The following is a 19252-nucleotide window of genomic DNA, read 5'->3' as shown; positions in this document are numbered from 1 at the left end:
AACTTGCCCGTGATGTAGTATTATTGTGTGGTTGGCTACTAGATTAGCACATGTTCTCCTCCACCCTGTCCAAGTCCGTTGGAACTTGCATGTGAGTGTACTATTATTGGGTGGTTCCATCAGCTTGGGTAGTAGACGTTTTCCACACGATGCACGCTGACTTCGGTTCCATTATCAAAGATAATGGAGTACGGTAGTTCAAAACAAAGAAAAATAAGCAGCGCAATCAATATCCTTGGTTACTCCATGTTGCATTATTGGAGTGCAATTAATGAGATGCAACAGCAAGTTGGCAAGTCTCATGGGTTAGGGCTCTTTATTGAGTGGCGAGTAATAACAAATGAAATCGCACCATTACTTGAAAACTGCTGGATTCTGATTGATTTAATCCCTAAGTAAATCATGAAAATGATATTAACACTACGAAGCTCATACTGATATCTAAACATGTGAGCCCTAACCGAACATAGAACAATAATATCTATGAACGCAGTATATACGGCTATCACATGAACGAATAAAAGGGGATGAACAAATCGTATCCTCTCATAGGCCAGGCAAGGGTCGCGGCGGAGGCGGCAGCTTTGTCTGTAACCTTCTTCTTGGCGGCAACGTCGTCGGCCATGGCGTCGATGCTGGGGAAGTAGTGGAAGCAGTGGACGAAGATGAGGGCAAACCGGGAGCAGTCACGTTGATGATACACAAGTATAGGGGGTCAATCATAATCCTTCCGATAAGTAAGAGTGTCGAACACAACGAGGAGCATAAGGAAATAATAAGCAGGTTTCAGCAAGGTATTCTCTGCAAGTATTGAAAATAGTGATAATAGATAGTTTGGTAGCAAGATAATTCTTAATATGTAACAAGTAGCAATAGTAATAAAGGTGCAACAAGGTGGCCCAATCCTTTTTATAGCAAAGAACAAGCCGGAACGTTCTCTTATATAAAGCAAAGCGTTCTTGAGGACACATGTGAATTACCGTCTAGTCAGTGTCATCATGTTTAGTTGATCCGCGTTCGCTACTTTGATAATTTGATATGTGGGTGGACCTATGCTTGGGTGCTGTTCTTCCTTAAAACAATCATCACACTTACGATTACCCTCTCTCTCAAGCATCCGCAACTACGAAAGAAGAATAAAGATAAATCTAAACATAACATGAAACATATGGATCCAAATCAGCCTCTTACGAAATAACGCATAAACTAGGATTTAAACATATCTCACTGTAGCAACCCACATCTACTTATTACTCCACAATGCCTTTCCTTAGGTCCAAAATATGATGAAGTGTCATGTAGTCGACGTTCACATGACACCAGTAAAGGAAGAACAACATACATATCATCAAAATATCGAACAAATACCAAATTCACATGAGTACTTATAACGAGACTTTTCTCATGTCCTCAAGAACAAAAGTAACTACTCAGAAATCATGTTCATGTTCAAGATCAGATGAGTGTTGAATATCATTAAGGATCTGAATATACAATCTTCCACCAAATAAACCAACTAGCATCAACTACAAGATGTAATCAACATTACTAGCAACCCACAGGTACCAATCTGAGGTTTTGATACAAATATTGAATACAAGAGATGAACTAGGGTTTGAGATGAGATGGTGCTAGTGAAGCTGTGGATGAAGATTAGACCTGTCACAATGAGAGGATCATTGGTAATGTTGACGGTTCCATTTCCCTCTTCCGGAGGGAAATTTGCTCGGCAGAATCGCTCACTCGAGAGAAAAAGTGCTCCTGCCCAGGTTCTGCCTCGAGACGGTAGCGCTTCGTTTTGAAAGTCCTCTCCTTAAATTTTTAGGGCAAATGACATCATATAGCAGAAAGAGGCACTAGTAGGGAAAACCCTAGTAGTAGCTCGAGTACCCTGAACTGTAGGCACCCCATGAGCGCCAACATGCCCACGCCCACGCACACATTGAGCGCGTAGCACTGAATCCCTAGCATGTACAACTTGCGGTTCACGAGGAGGAGGATGAGAGCCACCGACGACATGAAGCTCGCTGCGTTGCAGTAGAAGAAGGCCTTGTAGCGACGCGGGTAGTTGTCGAGGAGGACTGGGTAGCCCGCGCGGTGTCCAAGCTTATCATCGTCCGCTTGCCAGAAGCCCCCTAGCGGGGTCAACCCGGCTTGGTAGGTAAGTGCCGCGGCTAAGATGGCGATTAGCAGCAACACCTGACGCTTGTCATCTAGCTACTCCTTGCTTACTGGTGGTCGCCGCGGCCGACATTGTCCTCATCCTCCTACAGGAAGAGCAGGAGCAGGAGCAAGAGTAGCAGTAGCAGGAGTAGAAAGAGCAGGATCAACCGTAGCAGGATCAGGATCATGAACAGGTCTTGTAACCAAGTTCTCCTTCTCTCCTCCTAACGCGATATGGACGACGGCATAAGAGAGGACAAGTCAAGCCACCACGACGACATAGATGGATGTGCTGGTATCCCTGGTGCACCTGGCAGCATAGGCGATGACGAGGCCGAGCATGTCCAGCACCATGGCTGCCACCAACGTGCGGCGCTTGAGCAGAAACTTACTCTGGACCATCATGACAACCACCAGAGATGTCACGAAAGCTGCTGAGTTGCTGTAGAAGAACACCTGGTAATGAGTAGGGTGCGTCCTTCATAGCATTGGCTGGCCGATCTTGTGGCCATCCAGCTTGTCTTGCCAGAGGCCGCCTGGTGGATCCAGTCCTACTTGGTAAGTGATGCTCACGGTGAAGCTAGTAAGTATCATAACAAAATAGCGAGTGTTTTTCAGGCCTGGGTCCTCAAGTGCATTGGCATCTGCATAATCAATCGGGCAATCATTCAATCTAGTATTGTTTTATTGTTGGCCTACCCCTATTTATAATTAATTAGATGTATTGTATTTTTCTATCAATTGCACGTACCTTGACATAAAGATAAGCATCTTATCCCCAATTCCTCATCACCTGCACAATAGTCTCATCTGACTTAGAGTTAGCAAAACCAGATCTTAAAAGAAAAGTGATTATGGCTCAGTCTAGAAAGAAATTGTTATTTCTAAGTCAACCGTTCAATTAAGATATCGTCATCTTTTAGCACTTGTTGCATAAACCCTTATGATTCGACTTCGAAATACCCTTTCTCTTTTTTCATAATATAGAGCATATAAATTTTTAAAGTGGAGTGCATATAGGTCCCTAGAATATTTCGGGGCGTCACTAGCTCCCCTAGCTATGAAAATCATCATCCAAATCCTTGAAGTGTAGTAAGTGTGTCATCCAGTCCAAAATCAGTTCAACACTAAAGTAGTTCAAGGACCTATATTTTGCCTAGCATGACACATTTATTGTACTTCGAGGACCTGGATGATGATTTTTATAGTTTGAGGACTTATGTGACATGCCTGAAAAAGTTCAAGGACCTACTGTGCATTTGTTGATTAAAATTTTGTAAAGTTCAACAAAAGGGAGATCAATATCTACAGTACCTAATAAATACGGTATTGCAATATATTTTACGATGGATCTAATGGTAATAATTTGGTGTTGTAGATGCTGATAGGTTCTGTTTGTGTCTGTGATGAGCAACTTGCACTTTTTAACCACTTTTTTGAATAGATTGCAATTTAAGGAAATTCTAATCAACTTAGAATTAGCAAAACTTTTTTCTATAAGTTAGTTTTCAAATTTGAGTTATATAGAACAAAATCCATATGCACTATATTTTGAAATGACAAAACGTAAAAGTTAATAAAAAAAATCAACACATAAACACGTAGAGTTTGTATACCTGCAGCAGCAGGACCATTGCCTCTTAAGTAGTGCAACCATCCGGAGAACGAAGCACGCATGAGCTCGATTGGTTTCAAATGGAAGGAGTTTGAGAATAGGGTTTAGGGTTTTCCGTGGGGCAAAGCCTCTCCATGTTTTTCTATATATAACAATCAACATATACAATTACATACGTACAAGGTACATGTACACGACACGCTAGACCTATCTTAACACTTCCCCTCAATCTGAACTTCTACTCTGTACAAGATTTAGATTGGTACTAAAACGGTCTAGCATGTGTCTGGTGGCGGGTTTAGTAAACACATCAGCCAGCTGATTGTTAGAAGAAATGAACCTGACCTCAAGAGCTCCAGAAGCAACACGCTCGCGCACAAAGTGGAAATCAATCTCGATGTGCTTGGTACGCACATGGAAAACTGGGTTGGCAGTCAGATATGTGGCCCCTAAGTTATCACACCATAGAACAGGAACTCGCTGCTGAGACACTCCAAGCACTTTGAGTAGTGACTCTACCTAGATGGTTTCAGCAGCTCCATTCGCCAAGGCTTTGTACTCAGCCTCTGTACTGGATCTCGACACTGTCGGTTGTTTCTTCGAACTCCAGGAAATGAGGTTCGGTCCAACAAAGATGGAAAAACCTCCAGTGGATCGACGATCATCAGGACATCCTGCCCAATCTGCATCAGTGAAGATACTAATGCTAGTAGAGACAGCCTTACGAAACTTCAGCCCTGTGTGCAACGTTTCTTTCACATAGCGCAAAATCCGCTTAACAGCTTCCCAATGAACATCGGTGGGCTGTGAGAGAAACTGGCACACCTTGTTTACTGCGAACGAAATATCCGGACGAGTGAGTGTTAAATACTGTAGTCCACCAACAACACTATGTTACCGGAAAGAATCATCGGTACTGAGAGGCTGTCCAGACACTCGTGCAAGCTGATCGGAAGTAGACAACGGTGTGGAAGTAGGCTTACAATTCTTCATGCTCACACGGTGCAAAAGATCCAAGGCATACTTTCGTTGAGTCAATGTCATCCCCCCTTATGATGCTTCCAGACCAAGAAATTACTCCAACGGCCTGAGGTCCTTGATAGGAAAACTGGCCGCAAGGGAGTGAACAAGACCATCAACAGCACCTGGAGAAGATCCGGCAATGACAATATCATCCACATAGACAAGCATATAGATCTGAACATCACGATAGCGGAAGAAAAACAGAGATGTATCTGCTTTGGAGGAGACGAAACCCAGCTCGAGAAGACGGGCACTGAGCCGAGCATACCATGCATGAGGGGACTATTTGAGTCCATAGAGAGCGTGATGTAGCATGCACACATGCGAGGGAAACCGAGCATCCTCAAAGCCAGGTGGCTGCTGCATATAGACGGCCTCTGAGAGATACCCATGAAGGAAAGCGTTGCTGACATCAATCTACCGAAGACTCCAACCGCGAGACACAACAAGTGCAAGAACCAGTCGAACGGTGGCCGGCTTGACAACCGGACTGAACGTATCACCATAGTCAATGCCAAGCTGCTGGGTGAAACCGCGAGCGATCAGTCGAGCTTTGTACTTATCAACAGAGCCATCTGGACGGTGCTTGGTCTTGAAGATCCACTTGCTCCCAACAATATTGACTCCGCGCGGTCGAGGCACAAGAACCCAAGTCTTGTTGCGGTGAAGGGCAGCGAGCTCATAAATCATCGCTATACGCCAGGCAGTCTCACGGAGAGCATCACGATGAGAAACATGCACCGCATGAAACGCGCGGTGACAAGGATCATATCGGATGGTCCCATCAGTAGGGACAAGAGCACGAGGAGTATGATCGCGGGTGCGCGTAACCATGGTGTGTGCAGGAGTAGCTGGAGGCGTCGCGGTCGAGGGGGCAGGACTGCCCTCGACAGAAGGTGATGCGAGCTATGGCGGTGATGGTGGAGCAGCATCCTCGATCACCATGGCAGACGACGGCGTGTCAGCGCGCTGCGAGGAGACCGCCGAAGGACTAGGCGAAGCTTGGGTGCGTTATATTTGTGCAAACTAGGCCAGTAGGTGCACCCAAAAGTGCAAAGAAACTTGTAATCGGGTTGCACCTTAAGGAGACTATATATGGGTGTATCTTATTGAAGAACAGGTGAGGGCATGCGATTAATGAGGTAGCACGCAGTAAGAAACGCTTCATCCCAAAAACGCAATGGGAGAGAAGAATGAGCCAGCAAGGCAAGACATGTTTCTACAAGATGACGGTGTTTGCATTCAGCAATCCCGTTCTGCTGAGAGGTGTGCGGGCAAGACACACGATGAGAGATCCTAGTGTGTTGAAAATAACGGTGCAATCTGTGGTACTTGCCACCCCAGTCCGACTGAACGGCTATGATTTTAGTGTGAAGAAGAATCTCAACATGAGCCTGAAAAGCATAAAACACTTGCTCAATGTCAGACTTGTGCTTGAGGAGATAAATCCAAGAGAAGCGAGAATAATCGTCAACAAAGCTCACATAATACTTATAACCTCCGGAAGAAGCAATACCAGGCCCCCAAACATCAGAATGAATTAACTCAAGAGGCATAGTGGAAACATGATGAGATAAATTATAAGGCAATTGTCGACTTTTAGCATGCTGACAAGCATCACACACTGAAGTCTGACGTTCAGAAGAACACACTAAATCATTATTCCTAACAATGTTTTGAACAATATTATTCGAGGGATGACCGAGACGCTGGTGCCACTGGGACGTGGTGGTCTTGACGCTGAGAGACGCTTGGCGGTTGGAGGACGACGCACGACTAAACGGGATGGGGTAGAGTCAGCCATGACATCTACTATGAAGAAGGATTTTCTTCGTGGCCGTGTCCTTAACAAGGAAAAAGAAATGGTGAAATTCCACAAAAACATCATTGTCAAGGACAAGACGATAAACGGATAGGAGATGTTGATGAATATGTGGTAGATGAAGAATATTGCGTAAACGGAGAGATGAACCGGGTATAGTGGAATGACCAATATGCGAAATAGACAAACCTGCACCATTTGCCACTTGCACTTGATCCTTCCCGCCATAGCGCTCATGGAAGTGTAGACAATCGAGATCATTCGTCAGGTGGTCCGTCGCACCGGTGTCTAGGATCCAGTGCGGCGGCTCATGGGAGGAGGATGTGGACGTGGAGTTGGCGGCGCAGTTGTCATGATCATAGCGGCTGCGACAGTCGCTCGCCTCGTGATCTCAATTCTTGCATATCTGGCATCGGGGACGCCAGCGCCAGTTGCGGCTTCCCCCGTTGGCTCCTCCGTTGCGGCTGTTGCCACCATTGTGGTTGTTGTTGCGGCCAGGGGTGTTGTCCTGGCTAGGGCCGTAGCCGCCCGAGCCTGGCGGGAAGGAGCCGGCGGAAGGATGGCCGCCACTCGGGCGTCCAGAGTCGGGCGCGCGGCCGGAGGTGTTGTGGTAGACCGGCCGGGACGCGACATTGGCGGAGGACTGCCAATCCTCAAACTCTGGTTGCTGCTGCCGAAGGGCCTCGTAGTGAAGGACACTGGAGTAGGTTGCGGGAAACGTGATAGGCACGCCCACAAAGTTCTTTGAAGCAGCGATGGGGTTAAACGCCGAGCCGAGCCCGGTCAGCATGTAGTCGATGATATCATCATCGTGAAGAGGAGAGCCGGCGGCGGCCATCGAATCAGCGAGGGCCTTGACCTTCTGCATATACTCGCCGGCGGGGCGATCTCCTTTCCTCGGCGCCTGGATCTGGCGCCGGAGGTTACGCACGCCGGCGCTATTCTCGGTGGCGAACATGGTGTGCACGGCCGCCCAGACGGCGGCGCCGTCCTGCAGCCAATGAGCTGCACAGAGATCTCCACATTCATCGAACCGAGGAGATGCCCGAGGACCTTCTGATCCAGCGTCCACCACTGCTCGTACTCAGGGTTGGACACTGTGCGGGCGGCCTCGCCGGTGCCTGTCATCACGGTCGACGCCGGCACCCTGGCCGAGCCGTCGAGGAAGCCGTGGAGGCGAACTCCGGCGAAGTTGGGAAGGGCAAGGGCCCTCCACAACATGAAGTTACTGCGGTCGAGCGAGACCGCGATGGGCGGAAGGACGGGGGTGGGAACCGACGTGGCGGGTTGGGCGATGACCGGGGCGGGCACGGAGAGGGTGGAGAGCGTGAGCGCGGAGGAGGGGGTCATCGAGGCTGCCGGGGCGGTGGACATCGCGGCGGCCGCGAGAAAACTGCGGCGGCGGCGGGAGGAGAGGCTCTAATACCAAGTTTGAGAATAGGGTTTAGGATTTTTCATGGGGCAAAGCCTCTCCACGTCTTTCTATATATAACAATCAGCATATACAATTACATACGTACAAGGTATGTGTATACGACACGCTAGACCTATCTTAACAGAAGGCATAACTAAGTGCCAGCTGAAGGCCTACGCAAGCCGTAACCGCAGCGGCCAGGAAGATGACCTTTACGGTACTGTCAGTTTTCCTGCAGCTCCCAGCGGCATAGGGGCCCATGAGGCCCAGGAGGGCGACGGCGATGAAGCCGCCGTAGACTGCCAGAAACCGCGCTGAGATATTGCTGCTCAACTTCTCGTCCAGGAGGAGTGGGATGATGAACAAGGAGGCGACGAACGTCGTCGTGTTGCACACGAAGAAGGCCCGGTACCTCTGGAGCGTGCTATCTTCCATGATAGGGTCGCCGGCGAGGTAAAGAAGGCGGCCATCCTTCTGCTGCAGGGTGCTTGTCCGTGCGCGCCGCCGCTGCCCACTGGCGCGTCATGCATGTGGGCGGCCATGGCGTCCCAGCGGACCTCATCGACATAGTCCACTACGCCGCCTTCGGCTGCGGACGACGCGCGCTGGATGATGCACTCGCCCGTTTATGTACTCTCACCAAAAGCTTCCGGGTGCACGTCAGTGTGCTCGCCCCCCAGCTCCTCGGCATCCTCTCCCTTGGACTCGGGGTCGAGGACTACTACTCGTGGTGCCCGCAGCCGGAGCTGTCAGTGGTGTGGAGGCGCACACGGACGCCAGTGCGCTCTTCTCCATCCTCACGGGCGTGGGTTGGCGAGCACGCCAGCTTCTTGTGTCCACGGTTTCAAACTGCAGTTTCTATGCAAAGACGAAACATGGTTTGGATGGTGCTGGGTGGAAAAAGTGGGTAGTTTGGGTTGGTTTGGATTATGGTGGTTAAATTTTGGATTGGATTGGTCTAGTTGAAAGAGGCAGAGTCGTATGGTTTGGGATGGCTTCAATCTGGTTTTGAAACTATTCCCAGGTTTAGTTGCAGTAGTAGAAGCCGAGGTGCCGGCGGTAGTGGATGTCCCGTAGGATCGGGTCGCCGGCGAGGTGCCCGTCTGCCTGCTGCGTCCGCCAGGCCCCCCCGGGCAGGTTGAGCCCGGTGACGTACGTCGCCGTCGCCAGCCACCAGAGTGGTCAGCACTCAGCAGCATAAGCTGCTCTTTCAGCTGGTACAAAAAACTCTGGGTCTTCATCTTCGTTGGACGCAGCTTGGTCAGACGTCGACGGTTCATTTGGTGGTGGCGGTGTGGAGGTGGGGATATCTGTCATCTTGTAGTTGAGAGCTACTTGCATTGCATAGCATTGGGTTATATACATGTAAATGTCAACTTTGGAACACCTTAATTGCTTCTAGCTATTTTGTTTTTGTGACCAGACCACAAGACTTGGCGATCTTATACACATATATGTATTTTACGCAATGATGATTAGTACTTTGAGATTGACTAAAGACTGCAGTGCCCGGGGTCATATGCTCCTATACTTTAATATTATACTTCTTTAAGATAGATTATAAGGACTCAAGGTTGGCTTGTTGGATTGGGCAACTGATGAGATGCAAGTTGGCAAGTCGCATGTGCTGGGAATGATTAATCAATGAACCGGCCGGTAGTCTTAAATTTGTGATGATAAGAGCATCATCAAATTTGTTAAGTTTGTGTGAACCAACATGTGATTGGATTGTTAGGAGGACGGTGGTATGCAGGATCGCTCCCACACCTGTCACGCTCGTGATCGACCTCCTTAGCTGTGTATCGATCAAAAGGCAGGGCGGCAGAGCCCCCAACCGACGTGATTAGTTTTGTCCAGTATGTCCCCTCTCGATTCTCCACATGCTATGATACCCTAGGTGGGTAGGAGTATGCCGAGTCCGTATCACCTTCAGAACAACTGCAGCATTCGAATCTGACCTATCTACTCGACAATTCATCTGGGGACTCCGGGGTCACCAAAGAAGCCCCATATCCCTCTCACAATGAAAACTAAAGATCACAGTGCAAAGTCAAATCGCTGTTTTGGTCATTTTCATGAGTTTGTTATTACCTTATTAGGAGCATATGGAGAAGACCCCACTCTCTTTTTTTTTTGCGAGGAGAAGACCCTACTCGCGCGTTGAGATAGTTTAATGGCAAATGATCTTGCCATGTACCGTCAGTCTTTTCCATCCCAGCGAAACATTTTCGCAAATTCAGAATTTGTGGAAATCGATGTAGGAAGACGCTCTTTACCGCCTGAACTTATCTTGGAAGCATGTTTATACTGGGCCTAGTTGATATTCGTACGTGTTAACTCTGTAAGCCGGCCTGGATTCAATTCATACGCCAAATAATCTTGTCTATAAGGGGGCGCGATAACAAAATTACCTTATCACCTTAAGCGCGAACAATGTCGACCTCGCAATGTAGTAGGAAAGAAAATGAGGAAATGACAGTGACGGGTGCACGACCAAAACAACACAACAACTCGGTCCACATGGTGTGGTGATAGTGATATACAAGTTTTTCAGGCGAATACTACAGAAGCTATATATCCAAGAGGGAGACTAAGCGTTAGTTTGTTTGTTGGCTTGCCTGCGTGGTCGGCAACTGGGAGGATGTGCGCTTTTTGTATATGTATATGGCCACTATTGCTGCGTAGAGTGCAATGTAGGCTAGCACGGGGACGACTTCCACTTCCTGGTACTTCCTGCCGCGTAGGCCACCAGGAGGCCGAGCATGTCCAGCAAAATGGCCGTGTGGACCGGCCAGAGCGGCCACTTGCCGTTGCTCGTCTGCTGGGGCGGCAGGAAACGTTGTAGCCACTCGAGCTCCGTCAGCGTGAATGGCAGCAGCATGACGATTGCGATGACGGACGCCATGAATGAAGTAGAGTTGCTGTACAGGAAGATGTCGTACCGACCATGGTTTTCAATTTCAGTCTCAGAAAAATTTCAGCACCAACCGAAATCATTGAAATTCAGCGAATTTCAGTGATTTCAGTTTTCATTTCAGCCAAATGACCGAAATATTCACTTGAATTCAATTAAAATTTTGAAAAATTTAAAAAATATTTTGAAAAATATTGGAATTGTTGTGCTATACTAAAATTGCTGAAATATTTTGGCCGAAACATAATATTTCAGTGTTTGCTGAAATTATTGAAATTCAGTGAATTTCACCGAAATCTCACTGAAAGTGAAAACCATGGTACCGACGCTTGTTGATGTCGTGTAGGATCGGGTTGCCGGCGGAGTAGGCGGCGTTGTCCTCCTGCCACATGCCGCCCGGTGGTCTCAGCCCGGTCTGGTATGTCACACTAGCGGCCAGGACCCCTAACAGCATGAGGTACTCGAACTCCTCGTTTTTCTCCTGATTAGGGGCTTCAAGACCGCGTGCTCGTTGTCGCCTTGTTCTAGATGAATCATGATGGTTGTCGTTGTTTTTCATGTAGATGCGAATGTACCAGAAGATAGCTATCTGCAGGGGTATGGAGGCCGACACCAAGATCACCAGTGTCAACACATAGATGGAGGTCTTGAAATGGCGTGAGCTCCCGGCAGCGTAGGCACCCATGAGCGCAAACATGCCCACTGCCATGCACATATGTAGCGCGTAGCACCGTATCCCTGGCCTGTACAGCTTGCGGTTCACGAGGAGGAGGATGAGAGCCACCGATGCCATGAAGCTCGCCGCGTTGCAGTAGAAGAAGGCCTTGTAGCGGCGGGGGTAGTTATTGAGGAGGATCGGGTAGCCCGCGCGATGGCCAAGCTTGTCGTTGTCCTCTTGCCAGAAGCCACCCGGTGGGGTCAGCCCGGCTTGGTAGGTCAGTGCCGCCGCCAAGATGGCGATTAGCAACAACACCTGACGCTTGTCGTCGAGCTGCTCCTTGCTTCGTCGCCCTCCTCCTCCTAGTACTACTACTGAAGAAGTGGTAGAGACAGGACTAGCAGGAGGAGTAGAAAAAGTAGCAACAGAAGTAGCAGAAGCAGGAGCAGGAGCTGGTTCAGCAACGATGTTCTCCTTCTCGCCTCCTAAAGCAATATGGGCGACGACGTAGGAGAGGACAAGGCAAGCCACCGCGACGACATAGATGGACGTGCTTGTATCCCTGGTGCTCCCGGCGGCATAGGCAATGACGAGGCCAATCAGGTCTAGCACCATGGCTGCCACCAATGTGCGGCGTTTCAACAGAAACTTGCTCTGGACCATCATGACGACCACCAGAGATGTCACGAAAGCTGCCGAGTTGCTGTAGAAGAACACCTGGTACCGAGCAGGATGTGTCGTCCGGAGCACCGGGTGGCCAATCTTATGCCCATCTAGGTCATCTTGCCAGAGGCCGCCTGGTGGATCCAGTCCTGCTTGGTAGGTGATGCTCACCGCGAAGCTAGCAAGTACCATAACGAAAAATCGAGTATTTTTCAAGTCTGGATCTGCGAGAGCGCTGGCACCTGCATATCAAGAGGTCTGTATCAATCGATCAATCATTCAATCGAGTACTAGTATCATACTCTTCTAAACTACAGTTGATTAAGAAAAAGATGTGGTTAAACCTAGGTGTACTACACCCCCTATCCATGAACTTCCCCTTTTCTTTTTCTCCCAAACGAGACAACATATGGAATTCAAACTTCTTGAGTCAAGAAAGCACTAGAGTTACTATGCGTGAAAATCAACCAGTTTTTTTATCTCACATAAACATATAAAACAATATTTTTTGAGTAAGCCATATTATTTGGAGTATTTATGGTGCATAAGAAAATTTGGAAGTTTTTTTTTGACATATTTTAGTTCTAAAGTTCCGCTGGTCTGGAAAGTATGAACTCCACATGTTTTTGGTAATGTTCTCTGGTGAAAGTCAGCTGGGAGGGGATGGCAAGCAAACACTTTTTCCCGAAAGTTTTAGTTGCTTCGTGAGATCAAATGTGCAATTTTTGAACAAAAAACGCCTTCTTCTGAAGAAACTGTCATGTTGTTCTGAGAAGTTGCCATCCCCTCACAAGTAAAACTGCCAGCAAAATTGTTCGAAATGCCACCCCCTCCAACCGAACGTTCGCCAGCTAAGAGGTTCCTATGTTTTATCTTTTGGGAGAAATGAAAGAGAAAACCTTCTATGTAAGATAGTTAGTTCGTAGCATAGATCTGAATGCTGTGTTGGATGGTAGAAATAATTCACATAAGTTTGCAGCACATACATGTTTAGAAAATCCACTCTGAGAACTGTGTTTTTTCTCAGCTCTAGCCATACCTAACTTTTTTGGGGTCTGGCGCCGATGAGATTATTTTATGTCTAAGTAAATGGTGATTTGGTGTAATCTAATTAATCTTGTCTCCATCTCGGCACGAACCTCACTAAGACATCTCACCAACTGATACATAAGATAATCGCAAGTGACATAGATTTAGCAAACAATATTTATCTAAAAGTCAGAGTGATTATGGCTTGTTATTTCTCACTAAACCGTCCAATCAAGATATTCTCATCTGTCTGTACCTATTGCACAAATCCTAATGTTCGTATTAAAGGTTTTCTATTACCGGTGACTTGCAAATCCCTCCACCTAAAAGATGGTGCATATAGATGTTGCTCTAAATCAAACTTTGTAACTTCTTATTTACTTTAACAGGAAAAAAAAATCAGTAACTACAAAATCAAATAAATGCAGTTTGAAAATATTTTTCATGGAGGATATGATATTTATTTGATATGGTAAATGTTGATATTTTTCTCTATGAACTTGGTTGAAGTTTTCAAATTTTGACTTTGGACAGAAACTACATGTGGCAAAACCTTAAAGTTATGAGCATTTGCAACAAAGACTGAGTGTTGCAATTTCAAGGCAGGATTCCAGTTTGACACGAGAATTAGCAAAAGATAAAAGAGAAACCAACAAATTAAGATGTAGAGCAAGTATACCTCCGGGAATCAAGTTCCCCAACCATCCGGAGAAATTATCACACATGTTCTTGATTGGCCAGTAGAAGACATAGTTGAGAGCCAGCTGCAGGACTACGCAGGCAGGAACGGCAGCGGCCAGGGAGAGGACCTTGATGGTATTGTCAGTCTCCCTGCAGCTCCCAGCAGCATAGGCCCCCATGAGGCCCAGGAGCGCCACGGCGATGAAGCCGTAGACCGCCACGAACCGCGCCGAGATGGTCCTGCTCAACTTCTTGTCCAGGAGCAGCAGGATGATGAGCAAGGACGCGACGAACGACGTCGTGTTGCAGACGAAGAAGGCCCGGTACCTCCGGAGCGAGCTATCTTCCATGATCGTATCGCCGGCGAGGTGAAGAAGGCGGGCGTCCTCCTTCTGCTGCAGGGTGCTGCTCCAGAAGCCGCCAGGTGGATTCAGCCCGGCGGCGTAGGAGATGGTGACGGCAAAGGTCGCCAGCAGCATGAGCACCTCGATCTTCTCCTTCTCTTGGTACCCGTTTGGGTATCTAGGGGTGGGAGCTTCGCGGCGGAGGGGCAAGCAGAGGTAGCAGACGAAAGCGTACGTGATGTAGGCCAACACAGGGAAAGCGAGCGCCACGACCCAGATGGTGGCGAAGGTGTCATGGCAGGTCCCGGCTGCGTAGGAACCCACGAGCCCAAGAAGGCCGAGCACCATGACCACCCGCAACACCACCGACCAGGCCGGGCTGTCCCTGCACAGCATGACGAGGATGAGGCAGACCACGACCGACGAGGCAAGCGCCGTGCCGTTGCAGTAGTAAAAGGCGAGGTACCGACGGTAGTGGATGTCCCGGAGGATCGGGTCGCCGGCGAGGGGGGCATGCCCATCCGCCTGCTGCGTCTGCCAGGCTCCCCCGGGCAGGTTGAGCCCGGTGACGTACGTCACCGTCGCCACCAGAGTGGTCAGCAGCAGAAGCTGCTCTTTCAGCTCGTACAATTTTGTGTCTGAAATTGAATCCATGTTGGGTGTCACCATTTGATTTGTTTGTGGCGGCCGGGGTGGAGATGGAATATGCATGATCTTGCTAGCTGGGAGCTCCTTGCATTGCATAGCATTGGGTTTTATACATGTAAATGTCAACTTTGGTACAAATTAGTTGCTTCTAGCTAGTTTGTTTCAGTGACCAGACCTAAAGACTTGGCAATTTTATACCCCAAATGTCTTTTTCCTAGTTGGGATACATGACCCCACGACGACTTCACTTTGCATGTTTATCTTCCTGTCCCGCACGCTTCACTGTTTTTTACACATTGATGATTATACTTCTTTAAAATTGACTAAACATCGGAGACCAAAGTACCTGTCCTTGTAGAATTGTTGCTCAAGGTTGGCTTGTTGGAGTAGGCAACTGACTAGATGCAAGTTGGCAGGTCGTTGCTGGGAATGATAAATCAATGAGCCGGACGGTAGTCTTTTAAATTTGTGATGACAAGAGCATCGCCAACAAACCTTTACTAAGTTTGTTCAAGTGGAGAAACTAAGAAATAGTGCAAACTAATGACCCCTCCAACAAGAGTAGACGCTAACATTTTTATTTTCCACACGAAGCATGCTCTCTCCGGGTTCCATCATCAAAGATAACGGAACATGGTAGTCATATACAAAGAGAGAGAAAAAGACAACACAAAATCAATATCATGTTCGTCAAAAGCCGAGGTCATGCACAACTCATGTACTTACGAAATAGTCGTCATTCCCTGTTGCATTATTGGAGTAGGCAATTAATGAGATGCATGTTGGCATGTCTCTGGGTTGGAGTAAGTGATATGTAACAATGAATCACACAATTAAGTGAGAACCAACATCGAGTTAGATGGTTAGGATGTGGTTGTACCCCTATGGTACAAAGGATCAAGCTTTAGGGTTACCATTTACTTACTTGGGTGAAATTTATCTAATCATTTTGTTAGTACATGTGCGTGTGTGTGTCTACATATTATTGGTTTGTCATTATTACTTCAGTTATATTGTACTAATCCACTATCATTCTCATTCATATTATAAATGATGAGAGACATTCTTCATTCCCTTGTGTGTTGGTAATTTTTATTCGACTGACACGTAAATACAAACCAACAAGTTGGTACCTGGTAGTATAACAGTAAAATCAAAACGAATGAAAAAAACATAAAATTCTGAATATTTTGGTGCAATCTTTGACAAATGTTTGTATGCTTGACAAATTTCATAAAAAAATGACATTCATGGAACTCATGGCAAACAAGAATTAGTACTCCATATGCTTCAAAAAATAGCATTTCTGGAGAATTGATTTTTTGCCACGACTTGCATGAATGTACTTTCATGATAAAAAAATCAAGCACACAAAAAATTGTCAAATTTTAGCACAAAAAAATTCAGTTTTAGAGAGAGAGAGAGAGAGAGAGAGAGAGAGAGAGAGAGAGAGAGAGAGAGAGAGAGAGAGAGAGAGAGAGAGAGAGAGAGAGAGCGTTGATGTAGAGTAATGATCTATCCAACAGGTGTTGCTTTGCCTTGTTACTAAGACAATTGTTCAATGTGTGACTCGGTACCACCATGCGGGTGATGTAAAATGAATATCAACTTTGTGGTCTACATATTCATCTACTTTTAATAGGAGTATAATTTAGATATTATTTCAGTGATCCCCATCACCTCTAGAATGTCAATTGTTTGACATGCACTTTCCTTAGCTTATACTATGAGCACACTCAAAGTAAATTTGAAGATAAATTCATCATCTCATTTACAATGTGATTGTTTTGGCAAATAAACGGCGATGAAAAATTATACAAACATCATTGGCTTGATCAACCTTTACCTGACCAGCACCTAATACAACACAATCTTGCGCGTTAGCGCATCCAGTTTTTTTGCTTGCCCTCGGACACTAATCTACTTATATTTTTCTCTACCATGTCATTACTGCATTATGGGTTTGTGTGTCTATTTTCTAGCTAATCACAACAAAACTTAAATATACTAGTGGTGTGGCCATGCGTTGCCAGCCTGTAGCTGCGCATGGAAGCAACTAATCAGACTCATGAGACGTGGTATGTTGTACGCCGGAGTTAATTATACAGAAGTACCACAATTGGGGCATCACATGCAGATTGGTATCATAATTGCTAATTTTTACGTGTCAGTACAAGCATTGTTTCAGACTTTTGCAAAAATGTCTAAACCGTGTATAAACACGTATTTGACGGTGTATCTGACTGGCGGGGCCCACCTGTCAGGTGCCGACGTGGCATTTTTTTATAGAAAACCCCCTCACTTTGCACGTAATCACATGAACACCCAATTATTTTGCGGGAAAAGGCTCCGGTGAGAGATTTTTTTGTTCGCAATATTACAACACCGAATCGGACTTTTTTCAAGTTTTCGTTACATTGGACAAAGAAATTAAATAAACAAAAAAGATTTTTTTACAAAAAACCCCCTTACTTTGCATGTAATCACATAAACGCCCAATTATTTTGCGGGAAAAAGGCTCCGGTGTGAGATTTTTTTCGTTCGCAATATTACAACACCGAATCGGACTTTTTTGAAGTTTTCGTTACGTTGGACAAAGAAATTAAATAAACGAAAAAGAAGCGCCGACATGATTCGAACCTGGGCGCGCTAGCCACCACGACACAGCCACTGCTGTGCCAGTGTCCAGACGTTGCCTTATTTATACACACGCGAATGCGAAGATATTTTTGTTGAAAAGGACCCCCTCGCGAACACAATTGACAGAAAAGACTCCCTCTGGACAAAATTGACAAAAAAGACCCCCTGGGCCGTGGTGGCAGGCGCACCGGGCGACACGTGGCACCTGCCGCCACGGCGTGAGGCGGCCAGCCCTGCCGCCACCGGGCCAGGCGGCAGGCCGTGTGCAACAGCTTCTGGCGCTGGGCGACGGAACGGGAAGTCGATATGGGCCATGCCGCCACTGGGTGGGGCGGCACCACTGTTGTTGTTGCGGGCCACCGGACAGCCTCACGCGAGTTTTCCGCAGTCAATTCGTCTGATTCATGCGCGTTTCATCTCGTCTTTTTGCTCTGGCACTGATTTCCGTGTGTTTCGTATTTTTACGTGACACTCACTGATTGCTACAGACTTGATTCCCTCTCCGATGCGTAATTTGCTCATGTTCTGCCAGCGCTGTTGCTGCCGCACGCCCAACAGCCATGCAGTTTTTTTTGAGGGAACAACAGCCGTGCTGTTGCTGCTGCGACTGATGAGACAGTACGCCTGGCCCGTGGCGGCATGGCCCACATACGTCTCTGTTTGGTTCGCAGTGCCAAAATCCGTTGCCCACAGCCCGCCGCCTGGCCCAGTGGCGGCAGGGCTGGCCGCCTCACGCCGTGGCGGCAGGTGCCACGTGTCGCCTGGCGCGCCTGCCGCCACGACCCAGGAGGTCTTTTTTGTCACTTTTATTCGAAGGGGGTCTTTTCTGCCAATTGCGTTCGCCGGGGGGTCCTTTTCAACAAAAGATCGAATGCGAAGGGCCGGCGGTTAGCCCAGCTAGGCCTGCTACTTTTTTTTTTTGGTTCGCGTTCGGCTCGTTCGTTGCCAAGCTTTCTTTTCATTTCATTTCTCTTATGTTTTACTTTTGTTTCACCACGCATTATGTAAATTTTCAACAAATATTTTAAAAAAATTGAATATGCATTTAAAATATGTTCAGCGTATATTGCAAAAATTTAATATACTAAATAAATGTTCACAATTTGTGAAGAAAAGTTCATCGTGCATTAAAAATGATCAGTATACGCAGAAAAAGTGCTCGGCGTACATTAAAAAAAATGTTCATGCTCATTTGAAAACATGTTCATCATATAATGGAGCCTATCTTAAAAAATGTTCAGTAAGTATGTTAAAAATCCAGAAGAAAAACTAGCCCAATGAATTAAAAAATAAGGAGGAATAGAAATAAAACACAAAGGAAGAAAAACCTAAAAATAAGCTTAAACCAGAAACAAAAGTTTTTTTAGGAAAAACCAGCCACACATTATGTACAATGTTCAACATATATTTTAAAAAAATTGAATATGCATTTAAAATATGTTCAACGTATATTACAAAAATTTAATGCATTAAATAAATGTTCAAAATTTGTGAAGAAAAGTTCATCGTGCATTAAAAATGATCACTATACGCAGAAAAAGTGCTCTGCGTACATTAAAAAAATGTTCATGCAAATTTGAAAACATGTTCATCATATAATTGAGCCTATATTAAAAAATGTTCAGTAAGTATGTTAAA

The 19252-nt window shown here is 46.6% G+C and overlaps 1 protein-coding gene across 1 annotated transcript; it reads right to left on the bottom strand.

Moving 5' to 3' along the window:
- Positions 1-10735: 10735 nt before the first annotated feature.
- On the bottom strand, positions 10736-14980 carry LOC119360294. The gene is made up of 3 exons (XM_037625996.1): positions 13981-14980; positions 11275-12514; positions 10736-10958 (listed from the first exon to the last, which is right to left on the bottom strand). The coding sequence occupies exons 1-3, from the start codon at positions 14978-14980 to the stop codon at positions 10736-10738; spliced, it is 2463 nt and encodes an 820-aa protein (XP_037481893.1).
- Positions 14981-19252: the final 4272 nt, after the last annotated feature.

Source organism: Triticum dicoccoides, chromosome 2B (assembly GCF_002162155.2).
Source record: "Triticum dicoccoides isolate Atlit2015 ecotype Zavitan chromosome 2B, WEW_v2.0, whole genome shotgun sequence".
Classification (NCBI taxonomy): Eukaryota; Viridiplantae; Streptophyta; class Magnoliopsida; order Poales; family Poaceae; genus Triticum; species Triticum dicoccoides.
The sequence above is the reverse complement of the archived record's forward strand: the minus strand, read 5'-3'. Positions and strand labels throughout refer to the sequence as shown.

What these genes read in the sequence shown, in the direction of transcription:
- LOC119360294 (XM_037625996.1), bottom strand. Translation starts at nt 14,980, where the DNA reads ATGGATTCAATTTCAGACACAAAATTGTACGAGCTGAAAGAGCAGCTT. An exon ending in GGGGAACTTGATTCCCGGAG is followed by an intron (nt 12,515 to 13,980) that starts GTATACTTGCTC and finishes CTTGATATGCAG; the next exon opens with GTGCCAGCGCTCTCGCAGAT. An exon ending in CACGACATCAACAAGCGTCG is followed by an intron (nt 10,959 to 11,274) that starts GTACCATGGTTT and finishes CTTCCTGTACAG; the next exon opens with CAACTCTACTTCATTCATGG.